This window comes from Calonectris borealis, chromosome 4 (genome assembly GCF_964195595.1).
Source record: "Calonectris borealis chromosome 4, bCalBor7.hap1.2, whole genome shotgun sequence".
NCBI lineage: Eukaryota > Metazoa > Chordata > Aves > Procellariiformes > Procellariidae > Calonectris > Calonectris borealis.
In genome coordinates, this window is record NC_134315.1 from 11,052,661 (window position 1) to 11,072,117 (window position 19,457).

The window sequence follows — 19,457 nt, forward strand, 5'->3', positions numbered from 1 at the left end:
CTGCGTTTGCTAATTTGTTTGGTGATAAAAAGCATGCATGTTGAAAGTAGCTCTTCTTCCCTATCTAACACAAACTAATAAACAGTTCCTACACCCTCCCTTAACCCAGATGGGCTTGCTTTCCAAGGCTTGGTCCTGATTCAAGTACTTAAGTATGAGGTTTATGGTGTCCCAGCATGGCAATTTATCGGGCACGTATTTTATGCTTTGATAAAACTTGGTCCCTTCAATTTGCATCATTTAAGCACAATATTCACTTGCAGATTTGAAATGCAAAGAATAAAATGGTGTAGGAGCTGATGTGTTCATGTTCTGGAGAGCCGAGAAAAAAGCTTTTCACTTTTTTGTCAGCTTGTTACAATTTCTGGGGATATCTCTGCTATACTATGTAATCCTGCAGATATCTTCTTCTTCCAATAGTCTAATTTAGAAACATTGTTGGCGGAAGATGACTCAACCTGTGTTGCTTCTTCAGTTCTGAGAATTTGAAAGTGCTTTAATCTTTTTCTGAAGAGCAGTCAGATTAAAAAGAAAAAAATATTGAAGAACCTTACAATAATAGATAGTGCTTCTGATAAATCCAACTGAAATTAGATTTACTGTTTATCTGGAGCCCTGAATTACCTTGTCTATTTTTCTTGGCCTACTGAGGACATTTCTGGGTCTTCAAAGTTTCCCTATATTCTTGGAGGAGTAAACTGGGCAAATTTCTGGTTACTTACATGGCATTGATAAAGACAACTAGGCTGTACTGTGGACAAACCCTAATGGAATCAGACCAAAACCTGTTTAACACCAAGGTAACAAAGGGCTAAACTGTTTCTGACATTCCTTTTCTCTCACCTTTTGAGGAATACAATATTTTCTTGAGGCAGTCTTTCATTTCCTCAGACTCTCCAGGGAATGTGAACCTGAGTTTCTTAAATTCATTTTTGCTAGCTATTCTTGTTATGGATTTTCTATGAATATACCTGTGTTGGAATTTCCTTGCTTAAAAAAATCATCTAAAAAAGGAATCTCTCCCATGGGATTTAGTCCTGAAAAAAACAGCTGAGCTGGTATCTGTTAAAGCACTTCAGTGTGGGCTGTATTTAAACCATCTGAACATGCTCATGCATCCAAATACTTGTAGGCAAATTTTACAGGTATTTAGTCATGTGTCTGTATTTCAGGTCCTAGAGAACCTTAGACTTGGTTAGCTTTAAGCATGAAGAACGCTACTGAAAGGCTGCTCACCCGTTTAGGTGCTTCAGCACTTTGTCAGACGGCTCGAAACCTGGGAGTCCTGTCAGTCCTCTGCATGGTGCAGAGGAAAAGGCAGAAAACCTCTGGAAAGCTTGGAACAACAATGTGGTTAATGCTTGTAATTCACTCTCCCCCTGAATTAATTAGAAATCCAGATGATGATGAGAAGCCATGGTGTTACATCATGAAGGACAATAGTTTGTCTTGGGAGTATTGTGACGTTCCATCTTGTGGTATGTAAAGGCTCTCTTAAAATCCATGTTATGAATGAATGAAGAAAGACTTATTGATACTAGAACAAGCTTTCACTGTATGATTTTGAATGTTCTACTGTTCCCAGGAGTGTTGAATATTTTACTGTTTGCAGTAAATCAAATGACAACAAGCTTTTTTTTTGCATTTTTTGGAGTTGTGATACAATCTGTGATTTTTGTCCTGAAACACTGTATGACAGTGGTGTCACACTACTGCTTTCAGTCAAAATCATCCCAATATCACCAAATTTTCTGCTAGAATATGCAAGACGTCAGAAATGATTGATGTTTTGGGACAAATTGTCATCACTCAGGGAATTATGGGCCCAGAGAAGTGAATGGGCCTCTGTGAGCAAAATAGAGGACGGGATCCTGAAGAGGTATGAGACATAGTATTTAATTCCAAAAACTAAAGAGCCTGCTCTTCTCCTAAATTAATATTTAACTGATCTTTAGAATGGAGTTGTAATCTGAAAAGTCAGTTTATAAAGTGGTCCTTTTATTTCCCTTTTATGGTTCTAATGCGTTTGATAGATGATATTAACACAAGAGCCCTAGTCCTTACTATTGCAATGGCAAAGCTCAGTCCAGAATCCAAAAATGAAGATGTGATGTTGTGCCTCCTCCGGTAGTGAAGATTATATTTGTACTGGTAAATGAGTGTCTGGGAATGTTCACAGATGCACTTAATTTACACTAGGACATGTGTAGCCACTGTTGAATAGGCATAGCTTTCAGTCTTGCAAGTCTCCTGAGGAACTGAATGAGATTCAATTGCATGTGAATGTTTAATGATAATTGAATGAACCTTTCTTTTAAAGACTCCTACAAAAGTTCCAGTCTTTAGAAATCACAAGGATTTATAGTCTGATGCCATATCCCTTTACATCTCAGCAAGCAGGGAAAGGAGGCCACCAGTTCCAGACAATGTAGATACTTTTGCGGTTACCAGAAGACCATGTGGGAGAAGACACAAAAAACGAAGTTTTGTGAGACCTAGGATTGTTGGGGGATCTTCATCTCTGCCTGGATCTCATCCCTGGACAGCAGCTATCTATATTGGAGAAAGTTTCTGCGGTGGAAGCCTTATTCAGACTTGCTGGGTTGTGTCAGCAGCACACTGCTTTGCTAACAGGTAAACTCACCCGTTAGTTTGACATTAGGTCCTCTCCTCCACATAGTCACCGTCTGCTTGTGACTCACAACAAACCTGAACCGAAACAAGTGAGAAAGAAGATGAGATTTTAAAAGGCCAATGTTTCAAAAGGAGTTTCTGGCAATTTGGGTGCAGTTCTTGGGCTAACAAATAGCTTGGAGTCCTGTTGTCTCACAAGCCCTTGTCTTGTTCCTTAAGGAGTCTCAGAGAAGCTAAATGACCCGACTGAAGGAATAAGGTCACGCTGAGCAGGTCATAGAATAGTAGCGTGCATGTGCAGGCATCTGCAAGGGGATATAAGTATTTCTCTTCTTCTTGGTTACCTTTCCGAACATTTATGCCTGCTCTGAGGTATAACAGAGATGACTATGCTCGTTGCTGTGTTTTATTCAAAAAGGCTGAGACAGCCAAGCAATGATTTATTAGAGACAATAAATTACTGTTGGTTGACACAAATAGAGTGGGCTGAGCTTTACAAAAATCCAAATGGAAGAACTGAACTGGTAAATTTTTGAGGCTAATTTCCTTGAGAGATGTTTTGGGTTTTTGGGGGGTTTTTTTTGGAGTTTTTTTGTCCTTCAGCTGGAGGGAATATTGACTATAGGATGCTCTTACTTCATTCTAAATATTTTATTTTCCACAAATGCTGAACACTTTCCCTGATTTCAGTTTGATCATATTGATGGGAAAAATATTACATCATTTCATACCCATTGTTCCTTTGCATAGTAAAGAAGCCAAGAGAAACAGAAAACCTCATGCCAGAATACATACACTGATAGCTTGTAGAGCTAATAATACCACTGTGAATGCTGTACTGAAGCATTTGGAGCTCGAGCCACAATGCATTTGTTTTTCAAATGTTGTGAAATAGCTACTAACTTTGGCAGCTATTCAGGACATTTCCACCCACTTCCAGCTGGTGGTTTGGTACATACAGATTTTCCATAATTGCGGCATTGTAATTTGCGCTCTTCTGTATGTTTAGAACCTCTGAGTTAGCCACAATTTCAACTGTTTTCCGCTAGGCGACAATAGATACCTGTTCAGTTAACTTGTGGTTTTTTTTTTTTTTTCCTTTTCTGTAACCCTCCCTGTTTTAATTCTTTTCCTCAATGAACCACCTGTAAGTCATAGTAGAACCATTCAGTGCCTTTAAAATCTATTCCAAATACTGTCCTGGGAAGCAAACTTCCACTCTGTTTTACAGGCCCAAAATCGAATTTTCAAAGGGGTTGCTTTACCACTGCAAGAACACTGAGAAAATCCTGGTCTTACATATCAATTGAAGAATATTTTATTGTCTTCTTGTTTTCCAGTCACAGGAAGATAAACTTTGTGCTTTCCTTTGTTAATTATAAGCATAGTTATTGTTGCAGGGCAGCTGCCGGCTCTCTGCGTTGCAATTAGCCAGAATCTCTTTCCTCTAAGTACATTACTGTTGATCATTTTGCTTCGTGCTTAGTACTGGAGGAGACTCCACAGTGCTTTTGTATCTGACGGGAGACACTGGTGCACAGAAACACAACTAGGGAAACTGCAATGGTGTGGACCACTCTGCATCTGTGCATGATGCGTGACAGCAGATATTTTCTGCTCCTGCACTGGATAACAAAACACATGAGTGCTCTGATGTTGAAGACATTTGCTAACTAAATTCCTCGTAGTCTTACGCACGTGCAGATCAAATTGGTTTTAAAGCAAGAGTGAAATTTGAATTCCGTTGCTTTCTAAGCTAGAGAATTTACTGCCTTTCCAAACACTTCCTGATTATTCCCAAGTGTCCTTTTCTTCCCAATTGTTGTACTGGTTCTTATTAGCTGTCTGTCCTAGGACACTGGATATGAGAGGACTGTGGTCTTTTTAAAATAAACAATCAATGGCTGAAAACGATGGTGTGAATCACAAAAACTGTATTCTCCTCTGAGTGTGGTTTTTCCCATTATATCAATGTGCTGTTGGGACCTTCCTCCACCAAGTTGCTCTCGATTCTAGACAACAGATTTAACATAGATCAATCTAATTTCAGAGCAGAAGTGGTGATAGCTCTTAGGTGGAAGCTGCATAGCTGTTCCCGAGCTGTCAGTCTGCCAGCACCTTTAAAACCTTGACCCATGCCTGTAATATTTTAAGAGCCTGGTTTCCCAGAGAAATGAGATATCCACCAATGGCTCATCTTTTGATGCCTCATTTCTTCCTGAGTAATTTTTGTACTCATTGGCAAAGTCTGGTCGAGGTTGACTCAGTTAAGTTTCTAGAACAAGAAGTGCTTGCAGCCCCTGAAGATGCTTGTTAGCCAGGCAGCAGTGCCCGTGCTTGCCTTTTACTTCTGTCAAGGAGCAGCAGCCTTTAATCAGGCTAATCAGGATCCACCGAGCCTGGGACCCGATAACATTAGTCATCTTTTCCCTGGCCCACAGTAGGTAGGAAGCCTGGGCAACAGGTAGAGGGTAAAAAATGAGAGGGTAAATAATGGACATGGTGGGGAGCTGAGGTTGGGGAGCTGAGGTTATTACAGTTCATGGGACACACAGCCATTGGAAATCAGGTTTCGTTTGACCTGCTAATCACAGAATTGCTTGTTGTCTCTTTTGTATTACAGTCCACTAAAATCCACTATTACAGTAGTTCTGGGTCAGCATATATTTAATAGAACAACTGACGTAACACAAACATTTGAAATAGAAAAATACATTTTGCATCCTCAGTATTCTGTGTTCAACCCTACTGAACATGATATTGGTGAGTATTTTTGTTCTTACAGTTTTATTTTCTGTTTGCTCAACTTAGTTTCCAGTTTAGTTGAATGTGTCAAAAACTGCCTTCATAGTGGAAAAATTGTAGGCATTAGGAGAGGCTTTTGAGCGCAGAGGGTTTTTAGTTCTACCAGAGTTATAACAGCATCTGAAAGCTAGACAAATTCAGATGAGAAATAAATTGCAAATTTTAAATAACTATGATAATTAGCCTTTGGAGCAATTTACCTAGATGTATGGCAGATTCATCATCGCTTCAAGTCTTTGCGGGATTAGGCATTTTTTCAACTGAAGCAGAAACTGTGGGCTTGATGCAGGAATTACTTGGTAAAATTCTATTGTCTTTATTGTATAGAGGATCCGTCTAGATGAATATAATAGCCCCATCTGCTCCGAAGATCTGTGTTACTAAGAATCATTTTTTACACTCGGATAGATTTAAAAATCAGCTGTCTTATCAGTCAAAAGTTAAATGCCCTCCTGAATGACCTTATAATATGAGTCAGAATGACAATGGATCAGCAGCTCCTTATTTTCTGATCTGCTCTTGTGGAAGGTGGCACGTCACTCCGAGGTATCAAGCTGTGCGAGCACTTTGGCTACGAGACTAATAGCCTGGCATGGGGGATATTTTAGGACAGGCGTGTACTGGCTTTTTTGCTCTCAGATGGTGAATTTTTTCCACCATGTAGCAAAAAGCATTCAGATTCTCTGTTGGTGGGAGCTCTGTCACAGCGTATCAGGAGACAAACTGGATTTGGGTACTGCTCTGCTCTGAAATATCTTGGTGTAAACCACCGTTGGGATTTTGAGATCTCCTAACTTTTTGAATTACTTTGAAATTCGGCATGCCTCACCGACGTGCAATGTCCAAATCTAGGGTCAGCTGAATATGGAGTTCCTAAGATGTGCCCCACTGCAAACAAACAAGCAGGCAGAAACTGGGGGGGAAAGATGGGGGAACACATTCTGCCCTGTCAGTGATTTCTACTGATGCAGCAGAAGAGTTATTTCCTGCTGAAAATGCTTTTCTAAAGGAAACAAACTACCACGTGAGTGTTCGCTGGGAAGTTTGGGGGATTCAGAAACAGGCGTTGGTGGGGAAGAGGAGGAAGGCGAGGAAGAGCAAGCTGCTGAGCGTTGGAGCGCGGTTTGTGTGGGCTTCTCACACAAGGGAGATACTCTTTACATATTCCACAAAGGCCAAAAAATGTAGTTGGTAGAGAAATAGGACTATCCAGTGGGATCTCTTGCTTTCCACACAGCTGTGCTCAGAAAACCTGGAGCTTCCAAAAGGCGTGATGTGAAGCTTTAATAAGTGTGTCCAGTGACCTCAGCTCTGTCCTCTTTGAGCAGTGTGCCCAAACCCAACACCTGCCCTTGTTACAACAAGCACAAAGCCCCCTCTGTTGCTCTACAGCCAAACACAGGGGGTTTGCTACAGGGGAACCAGCGTTTCTGCTGCTTTTGACATCTTCTTTCAGTACCAAGCTCATGATGCTGCACAGCATCCCTATTTACACTCTTTTCAGCCCCATGAGGGGATAGTAAATGTTGTGTAGGTTGTGTAATTCTTTGTAGCTTTCAGAAGCTTGGTTTTGAAATATCCTGATTTTTTATTCCTTAATTTTCAAGATCTTGAATTTGGCTGACCTCAGTGATAACACAGAGCACAAAATACACCAGCTCTTGCAGTAATTAATTTTTTAAATCAAATTGGAATTAGGCAGGTGGCCAGACTTTCAGAAGCGGTGAGCACTTGCACATCCCACTTATTTCAGTTGAAAATTGTGGATATGTCACTGTTATTTAACTTTAAGGTGGGAGGAGACATATGTATTTTCTATCTCTCCCCCCGCCCCCCAAAAGGCAGTGAAGCAAAATCTACTCAGTGAGCGCAGCATAAAATAAGTATTCCCACAAGGGGAGTAGCTGAATGTTTCAGCCTTCAATTTGCTGTGAAATGAGGTGCTGTTGAGATGAGTCTGTCTGTCTTTGATTGAAATATCTTAATTAAGAGAGGCTTAGGGGATAATTAAAGTTGTATCTGAGACCCATTGCTGCCAATCCCATTAAAGAAAGGGAACAGTCACTTTATTCCTCCTGTATTTTCTGTTCTGCAGCTTTGATTAAGCTGAAGAAGAATGGTCAACGTTGTGCCGTCAAGTCCCAGTTTGTTCAGCCCATCTGCTTGCCGGAAAGTAACACCGTTTTTCCTGATCAGTTCAAATGTCAGATCTCTGGATGGGGACACAGGCACGAGAGTGAGTAAAATGAGAGTTGGTGTCTGTAGAAAAAAATGATTATAATTGAAACATAATGCTCAAGTATATGTTATGCAACTGATAGTTTGGTAAAATATTTTCCAAGGGACTTCTGGTGGGATTCTTTTTACCTACCTTTAGATGTTTACAACATTTACATCTGAAATAGTCACCCTGAACTTCCTTTATAGTCCTCGGAGTCTGGAATTTGTTCCCTTGACCAAACGTTTATGTCTATTTTAGGATGAGATGAGCTGTGAGCTAGCTAGATCTCCATGGACTGGGAAGGGAGCAAGTAGCTTAGTTGTAGGTGCCAACAACTTGACACTTTAGTCGAGTGAATCCTGCCCCTGGTTTCTCAAGGTAGATATCAGAGACTGCAAACCAAACACAATCAACTTACTAGTCTGTGATGGAAGAGATCTTTACCTTCACCAGTAAGAAACTTTGGAAACATCTACAGGAGAGGGCCAGATAGACTTTGGGCTAAGAAGTGCTTACATCCAACTTGAGAAAGGTGGAAAAATCCATCCCATCCTTTCAGATGAGGAATTTCAGGGTTATGAGGCTTGGCCATGCTGCTTTGATGTGGAGATAGCAGAGACCTATGCAGATAGATGAGAAGGATGGGGGAGCTGGCTGCCTCATTTTGGTAAGAGATTTAGTATGAGCAAATGTTGTCCTGGTCTAAATGTGTAGTCTAAAGGCAAAAAGAGGTAATGGAGACTTTGATAAATTGATGATTTAGTATCACATCTAGAAAGAGGAGAGGACAGGAGTGCTGAGGGAGTGTTCCTGAGTCTCTAGGAAATGAGAGAACCCAAAGCGGATTAATGTCTGGACATGACATACTGTTATTTTAAAGGGCATGGAGTCAGACTGGAAGAGCAGAAAGTGATCTGATCACTAGAAAAACTATTATCTTTTAAAGAGATCCACAACACTAATATGACTGTGATATGTTAAGTGTTTATATATTGTATTGTGCAATGTGTTTCCATGTTATGCTCTTCACATTCTGTAACAATGACTTTCTTTTCCTCTCCGGGAATTGTTTTAAGATATATCTGGTTATTCAAATGTCCTGCAAGAAACACTGATTCCAATTATTCCTGACGAGAAGTGCAGAAGCCCTGAAATTTATGGAACAGAGATCACTGAAAATATGTTCTGTGCTGGCTACTTCGATAGCAAATCTGATGCTTGTCAGGTAATGTTTTGAGTCATCTCTAGGCAGAGAATATAAATGTATATTGCAGTGTTGCAGTGTTAAGTGCTTACTTTTGACATTACAGTGTTCCTAAAGAAAAGAAACTTAAGTCACTGCACTCTTTGCTTCCACCTTCATTTTTTAACCTGTTTGATGTCAAATAAGTTCTACAGAAGGGCAAAAAGCCTCCAGGGTGTTATATTCCTGCTACCTTCATAAAAGGCAGTGGCTATGCACTGGAGGGTGAGATACTTTAGCTCCTGGCTGAGCTTGCAGCATGATGGCAAAGGTCTGCTGGCAGGGAGGTGCTGGCAGGCCAACCAGCACGAACCTGTGCGGAGCCAAATTCCCGAGCTGCCGCCTCTGGCCTAATGGAAATAAGGATACCTGGGTGGGAGGTGGGAGCAGCGGTGAGGTTTGGAGGAGGAAGGAGCTGAGGTTATTACAGTGGATAGGATTTAATGGTGTAAAATAGCAGTCAATTGGAAACTGTGTTTCATGACTTCTGTCCTTTGTGGAATGACCTCATGCTCTTACTATTTTGCATCTCTTTTTGAATTATGTCACACCTTGGCTCTGAATAGGGATGCAGAATTGTTGTGGTGATAGATAAGACTACTTTTTAAATGAAGGATCAGATTATTCCCGACATAAACCTTCAGATTTTATCTTCAGTTCATTTTGAAGGAGGAGGGTTATGCTCTATTAGCATAAATTTGGGAACAGGCAGCACATAGCTAATAGTTGGTGGTGTGATTAAGTAAAGCAAAGAATATCACGTATACTGCGTGCTGGAACCCCATGGAGATCATAAAAGTGTCCAAAGAAAGGTGTCAAGAGTGAAGTGGCAGCAGCCAGCAGTGGCTCAAGGTTTCCAGGCCAGGGCTGAGAACTGACTGTAGTTACTGGCCGCAAGTGTTCGTACAAGCCAGAGAGCTAGAAACGACCTTGCCTGCTCAGTTTTCCTTGCCTTACCTGGGAAGTGCAAAGACAAGATGCAGCATTATAGCTGGTTCTCGCTCCCTGCCCTGGAAAAACAGAGTTGATCAGGAATGAGAGGGAGAAAGAAGAAAGCACAGTGAAGGAGAGAGGAGCTGCACAAAGACAAGTGGTCTGGAGAGAGCTGCGAAGTCTGAGAAACAGTGACTTAGAGTCACACATGTTGCTGAAGAACAGTGCCCATGACATGAAATCATTATTAGTGAATCAATAATTCATTTTTTTTCCTGTTAGCAGACTTGTAGTGTGGTCTAAGGAGAAATAGTGTAGACCTCTTAATGTCACAACAAATGTAGCTGACCTCTGAGTTTTCTTAATGTATGCTTAGGAAATTAAACCATAAACCATCTGTTATGTATAAAAAATATTTCAAAACCAAGAAACGTCAAGTAGATAATGTGTTCTGCTTGATTATTTTTTAAAGATTTTCTTGGAAACTCTTTGTTTCTTTGTTTGTTTTTTGATCAGTGCACTGGTACCAAAGTTCTGAGAAGTAAACTGATCTCAGATACAAGACTTCATTTGATGTCCCTCATTTATCACAGAAATCTCCTAGTATAAAGGCAACACAATTTTCTTACCCACTTTGCTCTCAAGAGAATTTCTTTTTAAATAGGAAAAAATATATTTCTCCTTGGTCTCAAATAACTAGAGGGGTGGCTCCTTTCATCAGTACCGTTTACTAATTTACTTTTTCTTTTGATTCCTAACATTTTCATTTCTGTAGAAAGTCAATCTAAGAGTAATAATAATAATAATAAATGTTTCCTGAATGCTTGCAAGCTTTTAAATAAGTAGAAGTGTTCCAAATTCATCCTTGCTGTAGTGTGTCATCAAACATTAGTTTGGTCTTATTTTTGGTTTATGATTTTAATGACAAGGTAAATGCTCAGTAGCATCAAATTCAACAGATGCAAAAAACCCTATGCCACGTAAAATTACAGCATCCCACAGTCACATGGAAAAGCGTGTATGTACGCAACACCTTTCTTTGAAAACTTTCACGATCTCTGACATTTGCAATAAACTGCATTGAGAAACTCTCCAAATACCCATCCATGCAGAGCCCATATTACAGGGTAGTGTAAGCCTCAGAATCTGGCTTACTCCTGTTGAAAGTGGCCCAAATCATCTGTGCTCTTCAGTAGGTGTCTGCATCTAAAATAATTCCGATTCTTTTAAACTAAATCTGATATTCTGATACTTCAATGTGGAATTAAAAATAAAAAAAAGACCATCATATTAGAGGTGAGTATGATTAAAAAAAAAAGGTTTCTACAATGAAACTTCAGTAGACCACTGCTTCCATAGTCATTTTTTTAGTTTAAATCTCACATGTAAACATTCTTAATTTGGGACTTTCCCAAACTGATCTTTTTCCGACTGCTTTCTACTAAATTAGATAATCTTTCTTTACTTTTAACACAGGGAGATTCTGGTGGACCTCTGGCCTGTGAGAAAAATGAAATCTCTTACCTCTATGGAGTTATCAGCTGGGGAGATGGCTGCGGCAGAGTCAACAAACCTGGAGTGTATACACGAATGACAAACTATGTAAACTGGATTAATGAGAAAATAGCCCCCCGAAAAAGTAGATGAACAGTTAAATATTTGAAGCAGGGTTCAGGAGTCTTTTGGTTTCATTAAAGTGGCATAAATACTTTATTATAAGCTAGTATGAAAACTGTCATGGTAATTCTTAGCAATTCCAAACCAGACCACCAAAAGTGGGCCTACTCCATCTGATGTCAGCATCCTTGATCCAGAATTTTAGGGCTGCGGATTGCTCAATATACGAGACTGTATTTGGTTTAATAAAACAAACACATTGAGACAGTGCACCAAAATCTACAAATGTTTGTCTGCTTGGTGGATTATATAAAAAGTTATTTGAATGTGTTTGTGCAGCTTCTGGTGGAGTGGTCATCCCCCGAACCAACCTGTAACAACATTGTCCTTGTATTTTCAGATGAGATAAAAAAATAAACAGGAGGAGCACCAAAAATGAAATTCCCTCCCCCTTAGACGTGACCTTTTGAAGTTCAGGTCGAGAGACACCAGTAGAGCAAGGTGGGTGAAGCTGCTCTTCAGCTAACTGCAACAAACCAGTTCTGGGGAAAAAACGGAGGGTTTAGGTTTTGATTCAGCTCAATGTGTAAGCACATTTTTACGTTCCGCTGACATAAAATTAGGAACATGCTTCAGAGCTCTGCTGAATCTGGTGTGCCATTTTCCAGCAAGGTTAATGCAAAACCTCTTGAGAGCACAAAGTTTCTGCTGAAAAACGTTGCAAGTCAGTGCATCTGACTTCAGGACCTTTTGCAGGCTGTGAGCTGCCCCTCACCCTGAGGATAGCAGTGGAAATACTTCACCTTGATGATAAATGCCTAAACGTTCCTTAAATTTGTCAGTGTTTTGAAGATGTCTTAGATTTTGTACTAACAAGTTGTTCAACTGTTTAGATAATTCAGAAAGGAGGTTTCTGTTAACAGACTTTTAAACTGGATGGCTTGGGGAGCAGCTTGACATTTTCCTTGGGAGTTTGGTGCTATCATAAACCACAGGCTTTGCTGTCATGGTCTATGGAATTCTTATGGGAACAATCAACGAAATTATTACAATATATAGCTGTTTAGAGGCTGTGGACTCAGCTGCGTAAGCAAAAAAGGCAGAAAATGATTCAACAAAAAAAATCTAGTCCAATAAATAAGAATGGAAAATTACAACTCTTTTTTTAATACTGGGAACCTTTGGCCATGTCAGATGTGTACATTTGGAAGTGTTGATGTGAAATGTATGTCTTCTCATAGTGAATGTTTTTGAATTCTCTTAAGTGTTTCAAGCAAAGCTATGCTTTAAGATATAGAATTTTAAAGTGGTGCCTGGATACTCAGATATGTGTTTTGTTTTATAGTACTGGCAGTGTCTTCATGGGTTTCTTAGTTGTGGTGAATGATTTCAGCAGTTAAAAGAAACTTTGTAAGGAAAAATAACCAAAACCTGAATTTGTGTAAGTACAAATATATAACAATGCTAATCTAGATAAATGATGTAAACTCTTTAATAAAAAAGTTTACCTCCATTTCTTGGACTTAGTCTGTTATGTATAAAGTTACAATTAAATCTTTTAATCCCTCTGTAGGTTCTTCAACAGGTTGAGAGCTGGTAGAAAAATGAAATAACGCTTCTCTGTGCTGGAAGGCATCTGAAAAGCTCTGCATAAGGATCAATTTCAGCTGGTGGTGCTCCCAGTTTTATACATGTCACACAAAATTTCCAGTAGACAGATGTAAGAGCTTAGATACAATTTTCAGCTATGAATACTGTGAATACTAAGATCAAAGTCTTTAGTTTGTTTTTCTGAAGCACTAAACACTAGCTTGAAAAATTGAGATCCACCTCTGAGGTCTTGATTCTAAAACAAGCTGAAGACTCTTTTTGCCTGGGTTTGCCTTCCTGGCCGTTTGCAGCATGAGTCTGGCTTGCTTAACTCCGTGAAATGGATGTGACTGTGCGACAAGACTAACTGTACCTGCTGCTGAAAGACAAGTACTAAATCAGCATGAAGGAACTATTTACTCTTCTTTGGAAGGGATTCATTTGGAACAGGTTTCCACACAAAGCTTATGCCATTCTGAACATCCGTATCTGTTCTGTGACTTCAGTTTCACTTTGAAATTAATATCCATCCACACTGTGCATGCTTTTAATCTGGTAGTTTTGGGTTATATATATTCTCTCAGTCTTCTCGTATTGTAAAGAAGGTGGCTGTTTGATAGGAAAGGTGTTAGACTGGTGTTTCTGACAACTTGTGTAGAGCTTTTTAGCTGTCCTGTTTTCAAAATCTAAGCTGCTTATATTAATATATAGCAACACTAATACAACCAATAAAACTTTTTTTTAAAAATATATTGAATGTTCACAAGTGACACAATCTATTTTCTGCCCTTAAAGGTCTAAATGACAAATCTTCAGTCAATACTGTCATACTTTGAATGCATTAAAATTAATCCGTGCCTTTCAAAGCAGCCTGTTTGTCCACTGTTACTGCATTGCTTTGGTGGAACTAAATTTCATCATTTGAGCATCTGATGTATGGTGACTAGCACTGCATTAAATCCACAAACCCAGACTAGGGGTGGCAAGGAAATGTCCAGGCAAGGACCTCTCGCACCCCTGACATTGGGCACATTCCTATGGGGCACTCCAGCACCTTCTGCCTCCTGCCTTTCTGTTGGAAACGCATCCTCCATATTTTTCTCCTCCCTTTAAGTGCTTATAGCTTTGGTTAAAATGCAAATCCAACTTAAATTTACTAGTGAAATTTTATCTGATATTTTTCCTAACATTTATATTGAAATTGAATTAGAATGCAAAGCCAGTTGAACAAACACGTCCCTAATTCATTATGACACACACTTAAAGATGGTTTTATTAAATTATATGTTATTCCATGGAAACTGACCGATTCAAAGGGAAGAAATAAACGCAAACATCTAAAAAACCCTTCTATTATGCTATTGAAAGAAAAATGTGCGGTGGTGCTGTTTAAAAAAATCTGAAGAACTAATTACCCTCAAATAAGATGCAGTAGGAGTATTTTTAGAATAATGGACTCTAATTAGTCCATTGCTCGTTGAAATAAATCTGAGGACATCATTAACACATCTTATTCTATTAATTGTAGCTGCTCCGGGTTTGGTGCAAGGGGGCTGTTATCTCGTGACAGTTGCATTGCAAAGAAGAAAAAAAAAAAAAAGAGTATTTTTATCTGGGGTAGTTGGCTGTACGTCTTCCGGGAGCCAAGGGGAGCAGTAATTACAGTTTTTGAAAGAGAAATTTGGGCGTTACAAGGAAGCCGCTGGCTCGGGGGCGCGGGGAAGGGGGTGTTTCGGCCCGCCGGTGCCAGGCCCCGCTCCGCGGAGACAGAAGGCGAAGGCGGTCCGGTCCGGGCTTTCCCGCCGCCCCCGGCCGCAGGGCTGCCTCGGCGGTCAGCTGCAAAGCCCGGAGCGGGATGGGGCGGGGGGCGGCGCGCGGCGCCTGCCCGGGGTCGCGGCCGGAGGAGATCCGCTGAGGCGGCCCCCGCGGGGCTCTCGCCCTGTGGGTGCCCCGGCTCGCGCCTCCCGCTACCGAAACCCGGGAGAAAAAGTAATAACAATTAAAAGAAACCCAACACCACAGTAAAAAACATGAATAAAGAACCGGTGGAAAGCTTCCTGGGACCCCCGTTCCCCACAGCCGGGCCCGGCCCCCTGCCCGGTGGGGCGGGGGGCGCCGGGGAGGGCCGGGCCGCGCTGGCCGCTCGCCCGCCTCGCTCCCTGTGCTTGTGCGGGGACCTAATAAAGCTATTTTGAAAGTGACCCCTCGGCCAGAGCGCGGGGAGGGAGCAGCGAGCCGGGCGCAGCTGTCCGGAATCATGACTGAAGATGACGGATTCCGTGGTGGTGGAGGGTCACGTCAAGTTGAGAGATGGAAAAAAGGTCCCCGCTCCCGGCGCCCCTTCGGCCCGGCCCCGCGGCGGGCCGGGGCCGGGGGTCCCCGACCGACGTCCCCCTCCCCAGGAGGGGAGAGACCCCGCTCTTCCCTCCTCCGGCCCTGGCTAACCCTCTCCTTTTGCCTCTCGTTGCAGTGGAAGAGTAGGTGGCTGGTGCTGCGCAAGCCCTCCCCGGTGGCAGGTAAGCGCGGGGCCCGTTCTGAGGGGGGAGGCGGGCGCTGGGGTGTCCCTCCCTCCTCCGCCCGGCGGTGGGGGAACAGGGTTTGGCGCCCCGGGGACAGGGAGTTTACAGGGCTGCCCTCGAGGTTAGCTCGGTGGGGCTTTGCTCAAGCCGTCGCTGCTCTTTCCTCTTTGGTTTTTCTTTTCTTTTTAATCAGGGCAGGGGGGAATAAATTATCTGGCAACGGCCCCGGCGGCCAAAAGTAGGACCCCCCCCCCGAAGTGTAAAGATCGCGGAGCGAGGGGAGAGCGCGGCGGGGAGCTGCAGGGCTTCGCGTCTCCTCACGGCCTCGGGCTGGCGGCCCGGCGCGGCCTGGGACCGCTTTTTCCTCACGGAGGCGGCGGGCGGGGGTGGTTACAGAGCCGGCGGCAGCTGGGGTGTAACGCGGGACCCTTAGGCCGGTGCCGGGCGTTTGTCCGACAGGCTGCCAGCGGTGCCCGGGCGGCGCGTCCGGCGGCGGAGCCCAGGTTTTAAGTAGCTTAATATCAGGCGCTGACTAAAACCAGTGGGAAGGGTGACTTTTCAAGGCACAGCTGTTTAGTTCTGGTTCCCGTTTAAAATGCAATTCCTTTTTTTTTTTTTTTTCCTAAATTATTATTATTTCTTCAGGGTGATTGGTGGCTGTAAAAAAAGCTGGCATTGTAAGCTCGGTAGTTATTCTTGATCAGTGTTTTGACACAAAATATCACGTCAATTTAAAAATAAAATGACATTTTGAATTAAAAAAATCATTTGCATGCTTCTGAAGGGGAAATTTAAAACGTTGTTCAGAGTTGATGTTTTACTGCTGAAGAGGGAAAAGTAGGTTTCAGGTTTCCCCATCGTTTCCGAACAGGGAAAAAATTTGGGCCCAAAAGTATATCTTTCTAGGGCTAAATGTCACCTACACTTAGAAAATGTGGATCCGCATTGCTGCGGAATGGATTATGGCATCTTTTCTAGGTTGTTGCTGGTAGACTGAAGGTTTCTTAGTAATTGAAGCTTTTCAGACCTAACTCCTTGTTACTTGAGTTGTTACAGTTCTGTGTTGGTGTCTTAAATGACTGTATGTTGGCTGAATCTGTTAAACAACTCTATGTGAATGGGCATCTGTTGATCCTAGAGCTAGTATCTAGACACGTGAATACAGGCCTGGATTTCTGACATGAGTAAGCCAAGTTTGAAGGGGAAAATGAGGGAGCTTGCTTTGAAAACTTACTGACTGATAATGTAGCTTATTCCTCAAAAATAGTATTTTTATTCTAGCAAAATTAGCCAGGTTTACCTGAAAAAGCCCGCAGTGATTTGCTTTGCTTGGTCTGTAAACCCTAGTTGTTCTTTCTTCAGACACACAACTGTATTGCAGAATGTTTAAATATCATAGTTGCAGCTGTTTTTTGCTAACAGGTGCACGAAAACAATTGGGAGTCCATGCAAAGCTCCGCTTTAGTTAGCAGACGGTTCAGTCTTTCAGTCATTTTTCACCTCTTTGGAGATTTGCCATTCCTTTGCCCAGCTGAGAGCCACAGGGCACCTCGCCAGGGCTCAGAGCACCACACCCCAACATTCATAAAATGGTGCACAGGGGGCTTTCTCCTTTGCGGTATGTAGGTCAGCTTAAGCTGTGGATGTTGCAGCTTTGATATTGACCATTAATTTAATTTACAGCTGAGTGCTAGGTGATAGGAAGGGAACGTGGGGGAAGAGCAGTGCTCTTGATATAAATGCAAAAGGTGGGAGAGGTCTCTCCCCTTTTTCTTGTCTTTTGGGTTTGCTTGTGAAATGTGCTGTTTCCCATGGGACTGTGGCACTTGAATTACTTTCTTCCGTTGCACAGTTACTGTGTAATAATAAACTGTGTAATAATAATAATAAACACCTTTAGGAAGGGGTTAAAAACAAATGGTGACACAAGCAAATATTTTAAAAAAACCCAAACAAACAAACAACAAAAAAGGTGTGGCACATAATGATTATTTAGCAATGGCTACTGTGTAACATTTAACTAGGAAACCTGAGCTGACACTAACAATCTGGCAGTGCAGTCTGCTCGCCATTTAGTAGTTGAGTAATCTGTGAACTACTGTAAGAATTTCATTTGTGGTTCAGTATGTTCTAATGGAAAGATAGATGACAATAGCCTCTCGGTCTTTAGTGTTTGTAATGTGAACCGCTATCATAGCGTAACTCCTAATGTTCAGAATTAATGAGTTAGTCCCTTCCAGACTCGGGAGAGTATCTGAAATACCACTGGTTTTTTGAAAAGTAAAATAGGGAAGACTTTTTACTTGCCTCCTTATTTTTGAGCCTGCAGATTACCCTTGAAACATGCCTTCAATGTTCGATCCCTGAAAACAAGGACTGCAAACTACCTGGGGGTTGGGTGGGAAAAGGAAACTGAGTTCTTACATTGACTTGATCAGACTGACCCCACAGTTGTCTAAAGCACCTTTGTATTGAAGCAGAGTACTGAGAAATGTGTTATGTTCTATGTTCTGCCTCATCATCTCTGACAGTTTTGCTTCTTTTAGACTGTTTGCTCATGCTGGTGTACAAGGATAAATCTGAACGAGCAAAAGGGCATAAGGAGAGGAGCAGCATGACCTTAGAAGACATCTGTGGCTTGGATCCTGGGCTCTCCTATGAGGGCTTGAATCACACGCTTGCAATCATCTGTCTCTCTCAAGTTGTGATGCTGGGATTTGAGAACAAGGAAACAATGTATGCGTGGGATGTACGAATCCGCTACAGTTTGGGGGAAGGTAACCTTTGTCTTCTTGCACTTCTTTTTTTTTTTTTTTTTGTTCGGGGGGTGGGGGGGGAAGCAAAGAAAAGCATAGCTAAAATGCAAATAACAAAGTACAGTTAAGGAAAATACTGTCACTCATCTGAGACTGAAGAGACTGGTTTTCCCCTTACATCTTAAAGCAGGTGTCCCTTATAATACGTTTTGATTACAGTACTGCCCAGTACTGACAGCTAATTAGGAGAGCTCTTAGTTTTTGATTTTGACACTGAAAGTGTGTAGCTTTGAAGCAAAGGGATCAGACTTCTACTTCTGATCCTGCAGTTTACTTGGGGATTTTGACAACAGGATTCAGAGGGAGCCTGAATTAAGAGAAGCAGAGTCCTAAGTAGAACTTGGCTAGTTCAATCCCAGTCTTCTGAGCTGCCTACTAGGTGTTGCATTGATAATACTTATTGCTGCTAGTGTCCCCTTCCAGGAAGAGGCATCTTGCAATAAGGAGTGTCATCAGACACAGTCTTTCCAGCTAACTTCACTTTTTTACATCCTTTTATTTTATTTTCTTGGTTAGCAGCTCTAAAATGTGCAGTGGTGAACAAGGAGTGATAATACTGGTAATCCATAGTATCTGTCTTATGTTTGTTTAGTCATAACTAGGGAAGGAGGGTAGGTGTGTGGGAGACACACATTAGCCATCTTAATCATTTGTTACATATGCTTTACCATCTGTTGCATTTGTGGACTTCTTCCTTTGCAGTACATACATAGAAAGATGGCCTGGGAATTTTACAGTAATAAAATGCAGCACTATCGGAAGAGAGGTGTATGGATGTACCACTTGGAGCTATCAAGCTATGAAGCCTTGCATAAGGGGAAATGTTAGAGAGGGTTTCTGAACAATACAGGCATGAGTAGCTGGAGTAGTTGGTACACTTTGATGATGTAGCTGTACTGTGTTCCGGTTCTATTTCTTTACTAGCATAGACTTGTCCTAAAACCTGAAGGAGAATTTGAATTTGACAGGGTAGGTCTGGTTTTCATGATCTTGCACTGGTGCAGTGCTGGGACGGAGAGAGTGTTTAATCTCAATCTGGGTGTGAGGGTTATGGGTGTGAAAGGAGGAAATGCAGCAGC

At 41.8% G+C, this 19,457-nt stretch overlaps 2 protein-coding genes across 2 annotated transcripts in view; both read left to right on the forward strand.

The window, feature by feature from the left end:
* HGFAC (HGF activator) overlaps positions 1-12,966 on the forward strand; it is a 40,644-nt gene extending 27,678 nt beyond the window's left edge. Inside the window, exons 9-14 of the mRNA XM_075148637.1 lie at positions 1,393-1,478; positions 2,394-2,634; positions 5,258-5,397; positions 7,535-7,675; positions 8,737-8,885; positions 11,313-12,966. Coding sequence (XP_075004738.1) covers positions 1,393-1,478; positions 2,394-2,634; positions 5,258-5,397; positions 7,535-7,675; positions 8,737-8,885; positions 11,313-11,483 — 928 coding nt within the window. The 3' untranslated portion in view covers positions 11,484-12,966. The remainder of the gene's footprint in view (positions 1-1,392; positions 1,479-2,393; positions 2,635-5,257; positions 5,398-7,534; positions 7,676-8,736; positions 8,886-11,312) is intronic.
* Positions 12,967-15,310: 2,344 nt separating this feature from the next.
* DOK7 (docking protein 7) overlaps positions 15,311-19,457 on the forward strand; it is a 67,347-nt gene continuing 63,200 nt past the window's right edge. Inside the window, 3 exon segments of the mRNA XM_075148638.1 lie at positions 15,311-15,472; positions 15,475-15,559; positions 18,109-18,339. Of these exon segments, the coding sequence (XP_075004739.1) occupies positions 15,311-15,472; positions 15,475-15,559; positions 18,109-18,339 (478 nt within the window).